This window comes from Panulirus ornatus, chromosome 41 (assembly GCF_036320965.1).
Source record: "Panulirus ornatus isolate Po-2019 chromosome 41, ASM3632096v1, whole genome shotgun sequence".
NCBI lineage: Eukaryota > Metazoa > Arthropoda > Malacostraca > Decapoda > Palinuridae > Panulirus > Panulirus ornatus.
In genome coordinates this window covers 3,046,221-3,063,076 of record NC_092264.1, presented here as the reverse complement: position 1 = coordinate 3,063,076, position 16,856 = coordinate 3,046,221, and the positions used below count along the sequence as shown (strand labels likewise).

General features: G+C 39.3%; 1 protein-coding gene across 4 annotated transcripts in view; it reads left to right on the top strand.

The window, feature by feature from the left end:
- The window catches only part of gb (solute carrier family 7 member genderblind), a 73,184-nt gene that overhangs the window by 34,475 nt on the left and 21,853 nt on the right, over nucleotides 1–16,856 (top strand). For all 4 annotated transcript variants that reach the window (XM_071685885.1, XM_071685884.1, XM_071685887.1 and 1 more), the window contains 3 exons: nucleotides 5,159–5,381; nucleotides 5,681–5,796; nucleotides 12,801–12,926. In XM_071685885.1, the coding sequence (XP_071541986.1) occupies nucleotides 5,159–5,381; nucleotides 5,681–5,796; nucleotides 12,801–12,926 (465 nt within the window). The remainder of the gene's footprint in view (nucleotides 1–5,158; nucleotides 5,382–5,680; nucleotides 5,797–12,800; nucleotides 12,927–16,856) is intronic.

The window sequence follows — 16,856 nt, the reverse complement described above, 5'->3', positions numbered from 1 at the left end:
TCCATCACCATCGGAGGGCCGCCCTATAGCACAGGGCCCGCACCTCCTGAGGTGTAAGGAGGTTTACTCTTGAGCAACAATGCAAGAGGGCAGTTGACTCACCACTACCACAAGTGTACCACTCCAGTAGCTAAAGTCTTGGCAATATGACTTCAGATTCAAGCCGCCCTTTGGGCATCTCCTCCGTCAGTAGATGTCCCAACGTGACTCCTGACGTTTCATCTTCCTGGCAGGTTTCATTGAGGTTCCTCATCTCAGACGTCCACCTTCAGCAGGACTTGCGTGAGACCTCACCACCCATCATGAGCAGCAGCTGTAACAAGGGACCTACGGCCATCCCCACAGAACTCCTGCAACCCGAGCACAACTACAGGAGCCTCCTGCAACCCAAGCACTAACCTGCAGGCACCACACACTCCAGGATCTCCAGCAACCCAAGCACAAACCAGCAACCATTGCATACTTCAGGAGCCACGATAAGTGCTCCACACCGACTCAGCAGCCATGCACTTCTCCCACATGCTCCTGCCAAGCCTGCCTCGTATTTCTCAACCTGCCACAACTGACCTCTCCTTTCTCACTATAATCCTGCACCTCCAGTTGCTCATTGCCATCTATTATCTCAACTTATATATATATATATTCTTTCTTTCTTTCAAACTACTCGCCATTTCCCATGTTAGCGAGGTAGCGTTAAGAACAAAGGACTGGGCCTTTGAGGGAATATCCTCACCTGGCCCCCTTCTCTGTTGCTTCTTTTGGAATAAAAAGAAAAAAAAAAAAACGAGAGGGGAGGATTTCCAGCCCCCCGCTCCCTCGCCTTTTAGTCGCCTTCTACGACACGCAGGGAATACGTGGGAAGTATTCTTTCTCCCCTATCCCCAGGGAAAATCCTGGGAGCCTTGAAGAATGTGTGGAAGTCGAGAACATTATCTCGGAGAGGAAAAATGGGTATGTTTGAAGGAATAGTGGTTCCAACAATGTTGTATGGTTGCGAGGCGTGGGCTATAGATAGAGTTGTGCGCAGGAGGATGGATGTGCTGGAAATGAGATGTTTGAGGACAATGTGTGGTGTGAAGTGGTTTGATCGAGTAAGTAACGTAAGGGTAAGAGAGATGTGTGGAAATAAAAAGAGCGTGGTTGACAGAGCAGAAGAGGGTGTTTTGAAATGGTTGGGGCACATGGAGAGAATGAGTGAGGAAAGATTGACCAAGAGGATATATGTGTCGGAGGTGGAGGGAACGAGGAGAAGTGGGAGACCAAATTGGAGGTGGAAAGATGGAGTGAAAAAGATTTTGTGTGATCGGGGCCTGAACATGCAGGAGGGTGAAAGGAAGGCAAGGAATAGAGTGAATTGGATCGATGTGGTATACCGGGGTTGACGTGCTGTCAGTGGATTGAATCAGGGCATGTGAAGCGTCTGGGGTAAACCATGGAAAGCTGTGTAGCTTTGTATATTTGCGTGTGTGGACGTATGTATATACATGTGTATGGGGGTGGGTTGGGCCATTTCTTTTGTCTGTTTCCTTGCGCTACCTCGCAAACGTGGGAGACAGCGACAAAGCAAAATAATAAAATAATAATAATATATATATTATTTTATTTTATTATTATTATATATATATATATATATATATATATATATATATATATATATATATATATATATATGTTGTTGTGTGAACGAATGGGGCGTTTGTTGTCATTTTCCTAGTGCTACCTCGCACACATGAGGGGGGAGGGGGATGGTATTCCATGTGTGGCGAGGTGGCGATGGGAGTGAATGGGGGCAGACAGTGTGAATTGTGTGAATGGGTATATATGTATGTGTCTGTGTATGTATATATATGTGTACATTGAGATGTATAGGTATGTATATTTGCGTGTGTGGACGTGTGTGTGTGTATACATTGTGTATGGGGGTGGGTTGGGCCATTTCTTTCGTCTGTTTCCTTGCGCTACCTCGCAAATGCGGGAGACAGCGACAAAGCAAAATAAAAATAAATATAAAAAAACTGTTGTTGTTGTGTAATATGTTTCCATGCCCCTCTTTCGGTTATACCACGCCAACAAACCAACAAGAAACCAGCTAAAGACCTGGCATTTTATAATTCAACAGTTGCCGCTACTCTTATGTATAAATGTGTGTAATTCAACTGTTATTGCTTATTAATCTTCACAGAGATGGTTTCTTAATCTTAATTACTCCAATTTCATTATACATATTCTACTGGTCAACTACTTTAATACTCAGAAGTACTGTCATGTTTTTACTGATGCCTGTCACAATTGACTTACAGCTATGCTCTGCATTTGCTACATTTCTCTATTTCAAGAAAATGGTTAAAGTAAACATTATTCTGATCCCTGAGGAACTTTATAATAGACCCTCATAGCCATTCTCCAAGAGTTTCTGTAGCTTCAAGGCTGTACTACATCCTGCAGCAGGGAGAGGATGGACTCGTTTGGTTTGAGAAATTTTTTGACAAGACTGTACCTTGACGATACATCCTCATCGTAGTTGGCTTTTCACTTGAAGCATAACCATAAGAAAGCAGAGTCAGTAATGCCACTGGTAATCTTGAAAAGGGTTATCACTTTCCTTTATAATATCCTTTCTTCTAGTTCAGTATGTTTGCCATAATTCAAACTCCTTAAAGTCTGTTGCTTTTCATGTCCCATATTTTATCTTTTTCTGAATATGTATTTTTGCTTTTCCAATGCCATTTAGTACAAAAGGGGAGGGAACATTTGAATTTTCAAGTAACACTTGCCTTTACCTTTAATCCTAAGCAGTTTGTGCACAACATCTGTTTATCTGCGTACAGAATTCCTTTCCTCATTAAAGTCATCTGTACAGTCATATCATCTATCTTTTTACCCAGTCTGTCATCAGCCATGGCTCGTACATGGTAATATAGTTTAAAATCTTTCATTCATGTATCTTTATAACAATTTCTTCATGTCACATAACTCCTTACTCCACATACTCTCCTAATTCCTCCTATGCTACATGAGTTATCCATTTCCATTTTTGTAAGATAATGTTTTTTATCTTAATGTAGGATACAAAGTTGTCAAATCCATGTATCAGAATGGAGATGAGCATATCATATCAACATCAATGCAGCATATCACATCATCTTGCAAGCACTAGACTTCTTCCAGTTTACCATGGTTATCAATGCACTCTCAGTTGAAGCTTTCCTGCCTTTGTCCTTAGCAATCCTTGCAAGCACTCGACTTCTTCCAGTTTACCATGGTTATCAATGCACTCTCAGTTGAGGCTTTCCTACTTTTGTCCTTAGCAATCATCATTACTGAATTCCTAAAACTTTAAACTCATTATCTGTCTTTTATTCTCTGATTCAGGTTCATCTAATTGCAATTACCCATTTCTTTTAAACAAGAATATTGTCCTCCTTTCATTTATTTTCAAAATTTTTCTTCTTCCCATAATATTAAAGCAATTTGCCATTCTATTTAATGACTCAAAATTCAGCTAACAAAACAGCATCCCAAAATTATTTCAGACCACTCATGGATACCACCATTCACTCTCACCAAAACCCAACTTTCATTAAAATGCTTTGAACATTTACAAGTCTTTAATGCATGTGAGGGAGAGCTAAAACTTCCTAAAGCCCTTTTCTGTTACTTCTTATTCACACAGACTTTCTTAATCCATGAATGTTACACTTTCCTCTTTTTCTCATTACCTTTTGAAAGTAACTTGCTTCATTGTGAAAATCAGGCTCACATACCTATTTCACTTCATAAACCAACCTTTTTCTTCTCCTATACGTGTATATTTAACTTGTAACATAGTCAGTCAGAGTCTATATGCACATGATTCACACCTTGGAAGATACGAACAGAATTGATATTCTAGGACTAGAATAGACAAACAGTCATTGCTTTTATTCATTTTTCAGGCACACAGCTCCTATTCCATGCTGCCATGTATACTTCTCAATGCACTACTTGTCACAGTTGCACTTAACAGTCTATTAGCTTCCCAGTTTTTTCCCCTTTTAGGTTGTATTACTGCCCTTCTCACTTCTTGTGTAATGCCTTTCTTTACTCATTCTGCAATCACTTGTCCCTAATCATACTGTACTAGAACACACATTTCTTAGACCATCACCTTAATCAGTTCTTGAAAGTACTCTCAGCGCCTCTAACTACTGTCTTTATCAGAAGCAATCTTTCAGATCTGTCTAGCAAGCCTTCACTTTTCTTACAGTTTTTCCATTTATAAAAAGGCTGGATCAGTCCTTGTATGGAGTAGTACTCTCACATCTGGGAAAGTTCTAGCCTTGCATCCTTACTTGACAGAGTTGAGCCGAAAGCATTCAAATTTTTCAGCACTCCCAGGACAACTTCAAAACTTGATGCTCTTGCCCCACACCAAAATTTTAGTTCACTTTCCCTCTTCCATAGGCAATTCTTAGTCTTGCTTCAAAAACTGGTTGCTTGTGTGCCACCCACTATTAAAAAGACCACACAATACTCAACAAGTTGCTGCATCACATGATTACTGTGTGGCTGTTGGCAACTCAAGGGCAGGCAGTTTTGAAAGCTGTTTCTTTCTCTACTTCTCCAAGCTTTAGCACTCTCTACCCTCTCAAGACTTTCCAAAAACTATGACCTGGCACTTTAGAAAGCATAGGTTTTTCACCTTGTCCAAAAATTTGCAGATACTTTTCCTCATCTCTTCTTTTTCCATTTCATTAACTTCTTTATAATTCAATCAAGGCCCAATCTTGATATGGACTTTTGTCTGTAACTTGGGCCTTCAACATAAAATTTTTTTAAAAGGAATAAACAATTAGATAGATAACTTCTTTCCCAATTCTTTTTCATTTAGATTTTTCCTTCATGCTGTCTCTAAGATTCTGATATGTTTTCAGCTTATTCATTTAAAACCTTAAACCTCTTCTCGTCTTTATAACACTTTGAAAACTCTGCTCTCATTTCATCAAAATTTTATGAAAGCTTCAGTCTTATTCTTTTTTTTATCAAACTTCCAGTATTTCCTTTGAAACTCACTAAAATATACACTCTGTATAATGATATTTGCATATCCTGTGGGTTGAAGGGAACTCTCCATGGTCCACATCCTGTCAGAACATGATTGATTCTTTTTTCTTCACAGGTATCTTCATTTCACCAAAAGGTGTCCTGCAAGAGACAGGAAGTGTTGGAATGTCACTGACTGTATGGGTTTTGTGTGGTTTCCTGTCTATGATAGGTGCCCTGTGTTACGCTGAGTTGGGAACTTCTGTACCCAAATCTGGAGGGGACTACGCTTATATAAATACAGCCTTTGGATCCCTTCCTTCTTTTCTCTTTTTATGGGATGCTAACCTCATATTTGTGTAAGTTTTTGATACTTCAGAATAGTTTGTTTTTCACTTTTTTTATGCCAAGAGCCCTTGAAACACTGAAAATTTGAAATTCTGATTAATGTTACTTTGGCTCTTACATATTGTGTTCATCTATTAAAAGATGCCTTTTGAATTGCAATAAAAACAAGAGTAATGAGAGAGGGGCTTTTCCAGATCATTGAACCATGTATTTAAAAGTACAATGTACATGTTGATAATTCATCATAAGAATTAAACAGGATATGTCCTGGAAAGAATAATTCTGATATATATATATATGTACTTTTCAGACCAACTACTAATGCAATCATGGCCCTGACATTTGCCAAATATGTCATACAGCCATTCTTCCCAGACTGTGGTATGCCTGATTCAGCAGTGAGACTCATTGCAGCTCTTGCTATATGTAAGTTTTTAATCAAATTTCTGATAGCTTTGACTGATTATTCTTATCTCAAATGCCTTTCTACCATTTTACTGAATTGCTCTGGAAATTGTTATTCCAGATACAGAGGAAACATCCAAATGCATCCACAGGGATTATCCAAGCTGTGTGTTTCAGTAAATTTTCCTTGTTTGGCCACCACTGCACACCTTTGTTTAGTCTTGTGGGAGCTCTCAAAATATGTCTTATTCTTTTCTTCAAAAGAATCTATTCACCCATGATTCCAGCCTGTCAGCTGGCTCATGACATTGCTAAATCTTTGCACACAACTGCAAAAGATTTTTTTAAGTGATATGCCATTAATCTGGACGTTCAGCTGACCAACTGATCATTATTATTTTGAAATATAATTTTGAAAGATAGTGTTGAACATCATAAATGTTTTTTCATTGTTTTGATAAATACCCAGCTTGGATTTACAGGTTATAGGTAATTTTCATTAGAAAACACAACACTGATATCAAGGCCTTCCCCTAAAAGAAAGTTCTTACATCAACCTCTGACTTTCTTAATATGGACAGTTTTCACAAGATCTGCCATATTTCCCAAAAGTACAAATTTTGGTAAAAGTTACACTTCAGACATCATACCCACAGACTTGGGGACTGTCAGCCACTTCCAGTAAACAGAACATCTCTCATGCATAGACATTATACAGAAATGAAGCTGCCATGGGAAGTGCATTAAAATAAGGGTTGTTGTAATATTCCATGTAAAACCAGCTTCACAGTGCTGCTGAAGTGAAAACTATCTCTGGATTTTTAGACTTCTAACCTAGAATGGAAACTATGATTTTGTTTTGAGCTCACCGAATACCTGAAAGTTTATGGACTTCCAGGGGCAAGGAAACATCTGTCAGAGGGTTCCTTGCTTTGTAAGCAAGATTTCCTAACCCAAGTTTTTGCTACATCTTTCCATTAAAATGAACCAGGAATTTGTTAATGAAACCAGTATATCCAAATCCTGGCCAAAGTTCTATAAGGACTAGTCCAATATGTAATAATTGTGGTTCTCTGCAGGTAACACCCTCCAACTCTGTTCCCCATGTAGCAACATTTATGGATCCATGTAGTGAGGACAATCAGTGTCTTGCTGAGATTCCACAAAACAACAGTCCCATGAGGTATTGTAAGGAAACCCTCTAAGTAGACACCCTCCTGGCCCCTCCAACTCAGTTCCCCTGGTCAATAGCTTTACCTTCATCGGGGTATGGAACCTTAGATTTCATGGTTTGTCTTTGACCACCCTACAGTAGAGAATGGGCTTTCCAAGCCTGGCTGAGAGCTCATACATTAATCAACATAGATAAGCCTACCCCCTATAAATGATATGGTTACAAAATTATCTTTACTCATAAGCTGATCAGTAAACCAATAACCATTAAGGTTCTGTGTACTGAAGGCAATCACATTCTAGCTGAGATTTTATAATGGTAAAGCCCTACAAAGCATTGAAAGGACTCCCTTTGTGGAAACAACCTTTGACTCAACTCTCCCTCTGTATCATCAGGACTGTGATTGAATTATGGAATCAGAGTCATCATGATATATCTTCACTTACCCTCTCAATAGCAAAGCATAATAAGCTCAACCTGACAAATAGCTATTAAATGGTCACTCCATTACTGGTTAAATGAAAAATTAAATTCATGAAGGGAGCCACCTGGTTGAGGGTTCCAATAATGATAGACTTCTTAGGTTAATGTAGTGAATCAACCTCTTGTGATGCAGTTTTGCATTGTTTCTTGCTTCTATGAAAATCAAAACTCAAGTCTGTGTACTATGATACCTCCACCACAAAATACTTTTAAAACAAATATAAAAAGTGAGTCTGGATTTATCCACCTAATTTCCATGAGACCACTGAAAGACTTTTTGCATATCCATGTTGTATCCTATTATAACCTGAAAAGGTCCACCTTTTGAACTTCCAAAACTAGGAATTCTTGAAGACAACTTGACTCTCACAAAACTAATGTGGTCTTTATTCCAAATTACCTTCTGTTAAATGCCATCTATGTACTTTCTCACCGAACCTTTTTTCAGGAATTCAACTGTCTCAGGCTTGCTCTTAGAGCTGATGGTTCTAGAAACTGGGAATCCCATTTACATGTCAAAATTTCTTTTCTTCTGAACAGTTACACCATTAATACAGAGGACTGATCAGTCCTTGTATGGTGTCTGTTATACCTGGGATCATTTAGCTCAGCATCTGTACTTGGCAGCATTGAGTCGAAAGTGGTCAGATTTATAAACTCTCCCAAGCAAACGTCAAAACTTGACTTGCTTGCCCCATGCTGCAATGTTGGTTCATTTTCCCTCTTCTATTGGTATTACTTTGGTCTTTGCCCCAATAACTGGCTGCTTGTGTGCCCCTACCGCTAGGTAGACCATGCAATACTTGACAAGCTGCTGTGCCACATGATTACTCTGTGGCCACTCGCAACTCAAGGGTTGGCTGTTTTTGTAACCGTTTCTTTCCGTACACGTCAAAGCTTTAGGACTCTCTATTCTCTATGTCTTTCTCAACAACTATGACCTGACACATTTCAAAAGTGAGGTTTTTCACTTCTCCAAAATTCATAAATACATTCCCTTCTCTTCTTTTCCCCCTTCGTAATCCTTTTTTTTTTTTTATTGCACCTAAGGCCTGGCCTTGATGTGAACTTTTGTCCATGACTGGAGCCTCCAACATAGATAGAAATTTATTTTCCCATATGGATTCAGGAGTTCCCTGAACTGGTGGAAAATTTCTCAAGTCAGTTCTTAATGGTACTGACAGTTTTTGCATTTATGTCATTTTATAGTACCTTTTTTCAGTGTTTCATGCACTTATTTGCAAAGAAATTTTTTCCCACATCAGTGTGACACATGTCACAGGGAATCTTTCCAAGAATAATTAATGGTGCAACGTAGGGTCAGTCAGCAAATGTCACAAAAACCTTTTCGAGCGCAGTTAAGAGTGACAAGTGGCTTCACTCAGGAATCAGTGCTGGGACCCTTTGTTCATAAGTAATCTCTGTGGAAAGTTTAAAAATGTTTGGAATTGTCACTAAAAGCCACCAAAAGCTTTTTAAGGATAGTAAAGTCATATTAGCCTTTGAAGCTTGGAAAAGAGTGGGCTAGAAAGTCTACCCAAATAAAAGAAAAAATCAGTACAGCAATTAAAAGAAGAGCATATTCTTCTTCAAGATAACATGGAATTATTTGAAAGATCTGAGGTATCTTCCAAGAAAGTAAAGACCAACATTTCACTTTTTTGAGTATTTGCAATCGGGATTCTTTCTCCCAGAAAGAAGACTGAGGAAGAGATAACCCTGTGAATAGAAAACCAGGTTCTCTGTAAAATGATGTCCAGCTCAGGCACATCACTAGAAAGATGCTCTTGACCACGAAACAGAACCCAAGAACCACTCTCATACAAAAAGTCAGATGGAGTCTCACCTTTCCTTCAGTTCATCAAGATCAGCTGGAGCCAAACCTTCCAGAAAGAATGGAGGAGCCAACCTGGAGGCTGTTAAGAGGATCAAAATAGCCATAACCTCTATCATCATTCAAACCAGAAACTTTGAGATCCATCCCAAGATAAAAATATTTTGGTTTTGAAACTTTGACCTATACCGAGGCCTAACATATATTTATTGTACAGCTGTGAAACTATTTTCCAATATGATGTAAAGCTTTCTTTAAACATCTTCTCCTCTACCATAGGTAGATTTTTCCTGTGGCTACACTTAAAAGTATCCCTTTTTCCTACCAGAAAGTTAGAAAACAGCCCAAGAGTAAACCACCATTTAAGCAAGAACAGGAGACTCCGAAAGTGTTCCCTCTTGTCTCATGGTGCACCACCATTTGATCCTAAGTTAAAATTCAACTGAGACAACTATCTACATATCTTAGCCACTCAAGTTGTACTGTCTTTAAAATCTCATCATTTGTTCCAGGAACAAAAAAGGCTCAGGAGAGCTTATGAATACTCATGTGGCTGTCAGTGGCCTGGCAGATAGTGGATGTCAGACTTTTACAAAGTAAGGAAATGTGTTAGAGGACCACCTGGTAATTAGATTTCTAAAGCTTTGGTTCAAATTGTTCTATGGCTTCAATTAAAAATGTCTTTTTAGATTTTGGCCAGTTTGAGCCCATTTTTCCCTAATGTAGCTTTATTAGAAGCTTCATTGGAATGAAATAAAGAAATTTAATAAAAAACCATTGATAGATCATTTCTGTTAAAGTTTGGTTCATTCGGCTCTGTGGTTTCTGAGGATATTAAAATAAGTAAAGTTTGCAGACAGTTAGTGGATGATGATGAACAACAGTGATCCATGCAAAGTACTAATGAGCTTGAATATTTGTGCTGTAAACAGAATAAAGCCTTCTGTGTTGAAAGGTGAAGCAAACCTGTTCTGGAGAACCAACTACACTTGACCAAGTGAACCTGTGATGTGGAAATATCCGAAATTTTCCATCTTTAAGAAAAAATTTATGATGAAGCAAATTACCTTATTCTTTTTTTATCTGCTCTAATGAAAAAATCACCAAGGTAAGTCTATAGTACTGCTTTATCATCATTAGTATGGTTAATAAGAGTTGAAATGAATGTGGTAACACTCCGTGGTGTTATGCTTCTCTATGTGCAGTGATTAAACTTGAGACATCTAGATGCTTTTGCCTTATGCAGGATGTGAACTGCTTTCTGAATATATCCTTATTCATGTACTTGAAAGCTACTCTGTTATTTCCAATAGACAGTTTGTCTCCAATACTGTCCACCTAATATAGGACTCTGACCTGTTCACAAGTTAGGAATGATGTAAACTCCAAAGTTCTTCTCAAACAAGGACTCCATCAGCTTATTTCCTGCTAGATATTCATACTAGGGCCTTCTTTCACTGTGTCCCATCCTCATTACTGTACACTTACTCGAGTTGAATTTCATCAACTAAGTATCATATCAATTTCTGAGTTTATCTAAGTCTCCTGTACGTCGATGCAGTCATCCTCACTTTTCACTTCCCTCTTTACCTTGGCATCATCTGCAAACATATTCCAGTAAGATTCCAATCATTCTGGCAAATCATTTACATACATCTAGGACATACCACATAATCAGATTTAAGCATTACGTGATCACTTTTTCAAATTCTGAATCATATATGATATTTACCATATTCGTGCTGGTATGTATAAACATAAGATTTAGTAATGATGGTGTATCAGTCCCTCTCCAAGTTTGTTCATTCACATGCAGTAAAGGAAATTTTCACTTATACACTGTAAGAACTTATGTGTCCACGATTCTGTCACCACGAGAATCTAGATTCCCCCATAATACTTTACTTAAGGGTTGCCCAACCATTTGCCTTATGTGGTCACATCAGTAGACCAACTCATCAGATCAGGAGGCCACAGATCTTATACATGCCATAAATTCTACAGCTGAAATATGTATCGCCATAATTTCTCATTACTTAATGCAAAGGAGCTTCAGTTCATACTCAACAATAGCTTGTTGATCACAGAATGATGAAAGAATGTCTTAACATTCATTAGTGTAAAATCATATAGTGCAGTATCAAAATGAACTCACCATTCAGAGAATTGTTTCTCAGTGTGACTCAATACGGCACTTCTAAAAGAATTTTCTGGATATAAGGATCAAATTTTGGAGTTCACATTTGCAGAATTAGGTGTAGACTGTCATTGTTCAGTCTGGATCAACTCTCTGTCTTAGTAAGATTCATGAAAGAGAGTGTCTGTTAGTAGATGTGAGAGGAACCAAGTAAACATACATAAACAGTAGCCTTCTTATGCAAGTATGAACACTGATCTTAAGGCAAGCATTTATAAAAATTGAGTAATTGGTAATTTGATGATGGTGTGGTTAATCTTACATAGGGCATTCTTGGCTGCAGATCATGTGGTTAGGGGCCATGTGCTGCCTGCAGGCTGCCGGTTTTTCACCCATGCTTTACCACATATGAGAAGTGCATGTCTTACTGCTTCATATACCATCCTGATTGTTTCTTCACTATTATTAATGTATGTTTGTTCTGGGATGTCAATTTTCTTTGTAGTTTTATATAACATGAACATCAATATGTACTTCTTTCTTGCGGTTATCCTTTCCAATAAGTACTGTCTAAATAGGCCATCTTCCAATTTTTATTGAAACACAACTTTCCCTTACCAGGAGATCTAGTCTTCCTCCTCCTTTTCTGTCTGCAGTCTAGACACTACCCATCACTCCAACACTTCAAACATCATTTAAGTACATCACAAGGCTCTTCGTGCCTAAGATGCCATTTCCATAATGAGGACACTTAACAAATACTCCTTAGTTTCCCTACACACAACCCACAAACACACACATACACACAAAATCACCATACTTTATGAACTATGGTCCATCCTGTTGTATTTGGCAAGCTTCCTCACCACTGTGGGGGCTACACTGAAAGGACTCCTGGGTTAGGAAAGCAAAGGTACATATGTGTTCCATTCTATAGGCTTCACTTATGGTACATACAGACAGTTGCTGTAACTAACAGAAAATTAGATATACAGTTTGTGGAATAAACTGTATCATGATATATGATTTAGCTTAAATATAGCTGATAACACACTTAGTCCTCAAATCTTTTAGTAAAAAGATGGGATGTGTGAGATGCAGTATTGTCTCAGATGTTTCCAAAAAAATTGGCATGTCTTCACTGGTCAGCAGTGTTAGAGAGGTAGTAACCTCCTAAAACCATGGCATTTTGGAGTTGCATTATCCAACATTAGAGCTCCTCTCCAAATCTACAAACTCAACAGAGCGGACAAGTTCCTAGATAGTGCATTAAAAGCTAGTTAAATGGCGTTCTAGTACACTGGAACACTGAATACACAGTAGCAAAATAAGCACCCTGTTTTGAATTATCTGTAATAAAATAATCTTACAATACTGGATTTTTTTTATTTCTATAGGTTTCCTAACATTCATCAATTGCTGGAATGTCCGTGTAACTACCAAGCTCCAAGATGTGTTTATGGCGACCAAAATTGGTGCTCTTCTTATTGTTATTATTGCTGGCCTCGTACACCTTTGTATGGGTAAGTTACTTCATTATGACTTCACTGTGTATCAAAATCCAGCCCCTTGGTGCAGACACACATATGAACTTTTTTTTATTATTATTATTTTTCTATTACACTCTATTGCTGTCTCCTGCATCAGTGAGGTAGCGCAAGGAAACAGATGAAAGAATGGCCCAACCCACCCACATACACATGTATATACATAAACGCCCACACATGCACATATACATACCTATACATTTCAACGTACACATACATATATATACGCAGACATATACATGTACACATTCATACTTGCTGCCTTCATCTATTCCAATTGCCACCCTGCCACACTTGCAATGGCACCTCCCTCCCCGCGCGCGTGCGAAGTAGCGCTAGGAAAAGACAACAAAGGCCACATTCATTCACACTCAGTCCCTAGCTGTCATGTCTAATGCCTCAAAACCAAAGCTCCCTTTTCACATCCAGGCACCACAAAACTACATGGTTTACCCCAGACACTTCACATGCCCTGATTCAATCCACTGACAGCACGTCGACCCTGGTATACCACATCGATCCCATTCACTCTATTCTTGCCCGCCTTTCACCCTCCTGCATGTTCAGCCCCTGATCACTCAAAATCTTTTTCACTCCATCTTTCCACCTCCAATTTGGTCTCCCACTTCTCGTTCCCTCCACCTCCAACACATATATCCTCTTGGTCAATCTTTCCTCACTCATTCTCTCCATGTGCCCAAACCATTTCAAAACACTCTCTTCTGCTCTCTCAACCACGCTCTTTTTATTTCCACATCTCTCTTACCCTTACATTACTTACTCGATCAAACCACCTCACACCACATATTGTCCTCAAACATCTCATTTCCAGCACATCCACCCTCCTGCACACAACTCTATCCATAGCCCACGCCTCGCAACCATACAACATTGTTGGAACAACATTGTATATATATTTATTTTATTTTTTTTTCATTTTGCTTTGTCGCTGTCTCCCGCGTTAGCGAGGTAGTGCAAGGAAACAGACGAAAGAATGGCCCAACCCACCCACATGAACATGTATATACATACACGTCCACACACGCAAATATACATACCTATACATCTCAATGTACACATATATATATACACACACAGACATATACATATATACACATGTACATAATTCATAGTCTGCCTTTATTTATTCCCATCGCCACCCCGCCACACATGGAATAACAACCCCCTCCCCCCTCATGTGTGCAAGGTAGCGCTAGGAAAAGATAACAAAGGCCCCATACATTCACACTCAGTCTCCAGTTGTCATGTAATAATGCACCGAAACCACAGTTCCCTTTTCACATCCAGGCCCCACAGAACTTTCCATGGTTTACCCCAGAGGCTTCACATGCCCTGGTTCAATCCATTGACATATATATATATATATATATATATATATTTTTTTTTTTTTTTTTTTTTTTTGTCGCTGTCTCCCGCGTTTGCGAGGTAGCGCAAGGAAACAGACGAAAGAAATGGCCCAACCCCCCCCATACACATGTATATACATACGTCCACACACGCAAATATACATACCTACACAGCTTTCCATGGTTTACCCCAGACGCTTCACATGCCTTGATTCAATCCACTGACAGCACGTCAACCCCAGTATACCACATCGCTCCAATCCACTCTATTCCTTGCCCTCCTTTCACCCTCCTGCATGTTCAGGCCCCGATCACACAAAATCTTTTTCACTCCATCTTTCCACCTCCAATTTGGTCTCCCTCTTCTCCTTGCTCCCTCCACCTCCGACACATATATCCTCTTGGTCAATCTTTCCTCACTCATCCTCTCCATGTGCCCAAACCACTTCAAAACACCCTCTTCTGCTCTCTCAACCACACTCTTTTTATTTCCACACATCTCTCTTACCCTTACGTTACTCACTCGATCAAACCACCTCACACCACACATTTTCCTCAAACATCTCATTTCCAGCACATCCATCCTCCTGCGCACAACTCTATCCATAGCCCACGCCTCGCAACCATACAACATTGTTGGAACCACTATTCCTTCAAACATACCCATTTTTGCTTTCCGAGATAATGTTCTCGACTTCCACACATTCTTCAAGGCTCCCAGAATTTTCGCCCCCTCCCCCACCCTATGATCCACTTCCGCTTCCATGGTTCCATCCGCTGCCAGATCCACTCCCAGATATCTAAAACACTTCACTTCCTCCAGTTTTTCTCCATTCAAACTCACCTCCCAATTGAATTGACCCTCAACCCTACTGTACCTAATAACCTTGCTCTTATTCACATTTACTCTTAACTTTCTTCTTTCACACACTTTACCAAACTCAGTCACCAGCTTCTGCAGTTTCTCACATGAATCAGCCACCAGCGCTGTATCATCAGCGAACAACAACTGACTCACTTCCCAAGCTCTCTCATCCCCAACAGACTTCATACTTGCCCCTCTTTCCAAAACTCTTGCATTCACCTCCCTAACAACCCCATCCATAAACAAATTAAACAACCATGGAGACATCACACACCCCTGCCGCAAACCTACATTCACTGAGAACCAATCACTTTCCTCTCTTCCTACACGTACACATGCCTTACATCCTCGATAAAAACTTTTCACTGCTTCTAACAACTTGCCTCCCACACCATATATTCTTAATACCTTCCACAGAGCATCTCTATCAACTCTATCATATGCCTTCTCCAGATCCATAAATGCCACATACAAATCCATTTGCTTTTCTAAGTATTTCTCACATACATTCTTCAAATCCAAGAGAAAGTAAAAGGAATTTATTTGATCATGTGCTCATTTGTGATCTTTCCAATATATATCTATATTTATTATACTTTATCGCTGCCTCCCATGTTAGCAAGGTAGCACAAGGAATCAGATGAAAGAATGGCCTAACCCACCCACATACACATGTATATACATAAACGCCCACACATGCACATATACATACCAATACATTTCAATGTATACATACATATACATACACAGACATATACATATATACACGTGTACATAATTCATACTTGCTGCCTTCATCCATTCCCGTTACCACCCTGCCACACATGAAATAGCATCCCCCCTTACTTTCCTGACCCAGGAGTCCCTTCTATCCATATGAAGCTCCTGCAGCACTCAGGAATCTGGGCATGTCCATGGTCAGGACCACAGGTCATGAATTGTGATGTGTGTGTGTCTCTGTGCAGAAAGTGCAGGAATATTTAGTAGTAAGTGCTTTGTGTCTTCTTTATGGTAGTTGTATTGTGGGCATGAAAAGTCTAGGGATATACTGAAATGGTCTTTGTAGTGTAGTGATGGATGATATCCTGATCATAAGCAAAAAAAAATGTGACTCGTTTGTCTAGGGAGTGTGATTTCTGATGGGGGTATATCCGAAAAGTTGAAGTTAAGGACTGAGTTAGTTAATCATTTGTTTCATGCATTCCAGATTATTTAAGTATCTGTGTTCTGTCAATGTTCTGTTTGCTGGGGTTGGGGGCATCTTTGGGCAGAGGTTACTGCGGTGTGAGGGGTTAGTGGTTGGGGTTGGAGTGGTTTGGGTGGGAAGAGTCAACTGTTACTGCATAAAACTGATGCTGAACATGTTGAAATGAGACTGTATTGGGAGGGTCTTTGTTTAATTGTGTTGGTGTTGTTTGTGATTGCTGGATAGCCAGTGATTTTTCTAAGTGTTTGCAGCACTGTCATCTTTACTTTTGTAAGGGTGATACATAGGAGAGATACTGTAGGTAGAGTGGAGCAGATAAATTATTTGTCAAGGAAATTAAAGGAATTTTTTTTTTTGTCCCTCTGGTTGTTCATATGATTTTGGTGCACTGCACATGACAGCTAAAAATGGATGTGTGAATGCATCCAATTTTCATCTGTACCTGGTGCTACTTCACTAATAAGGGA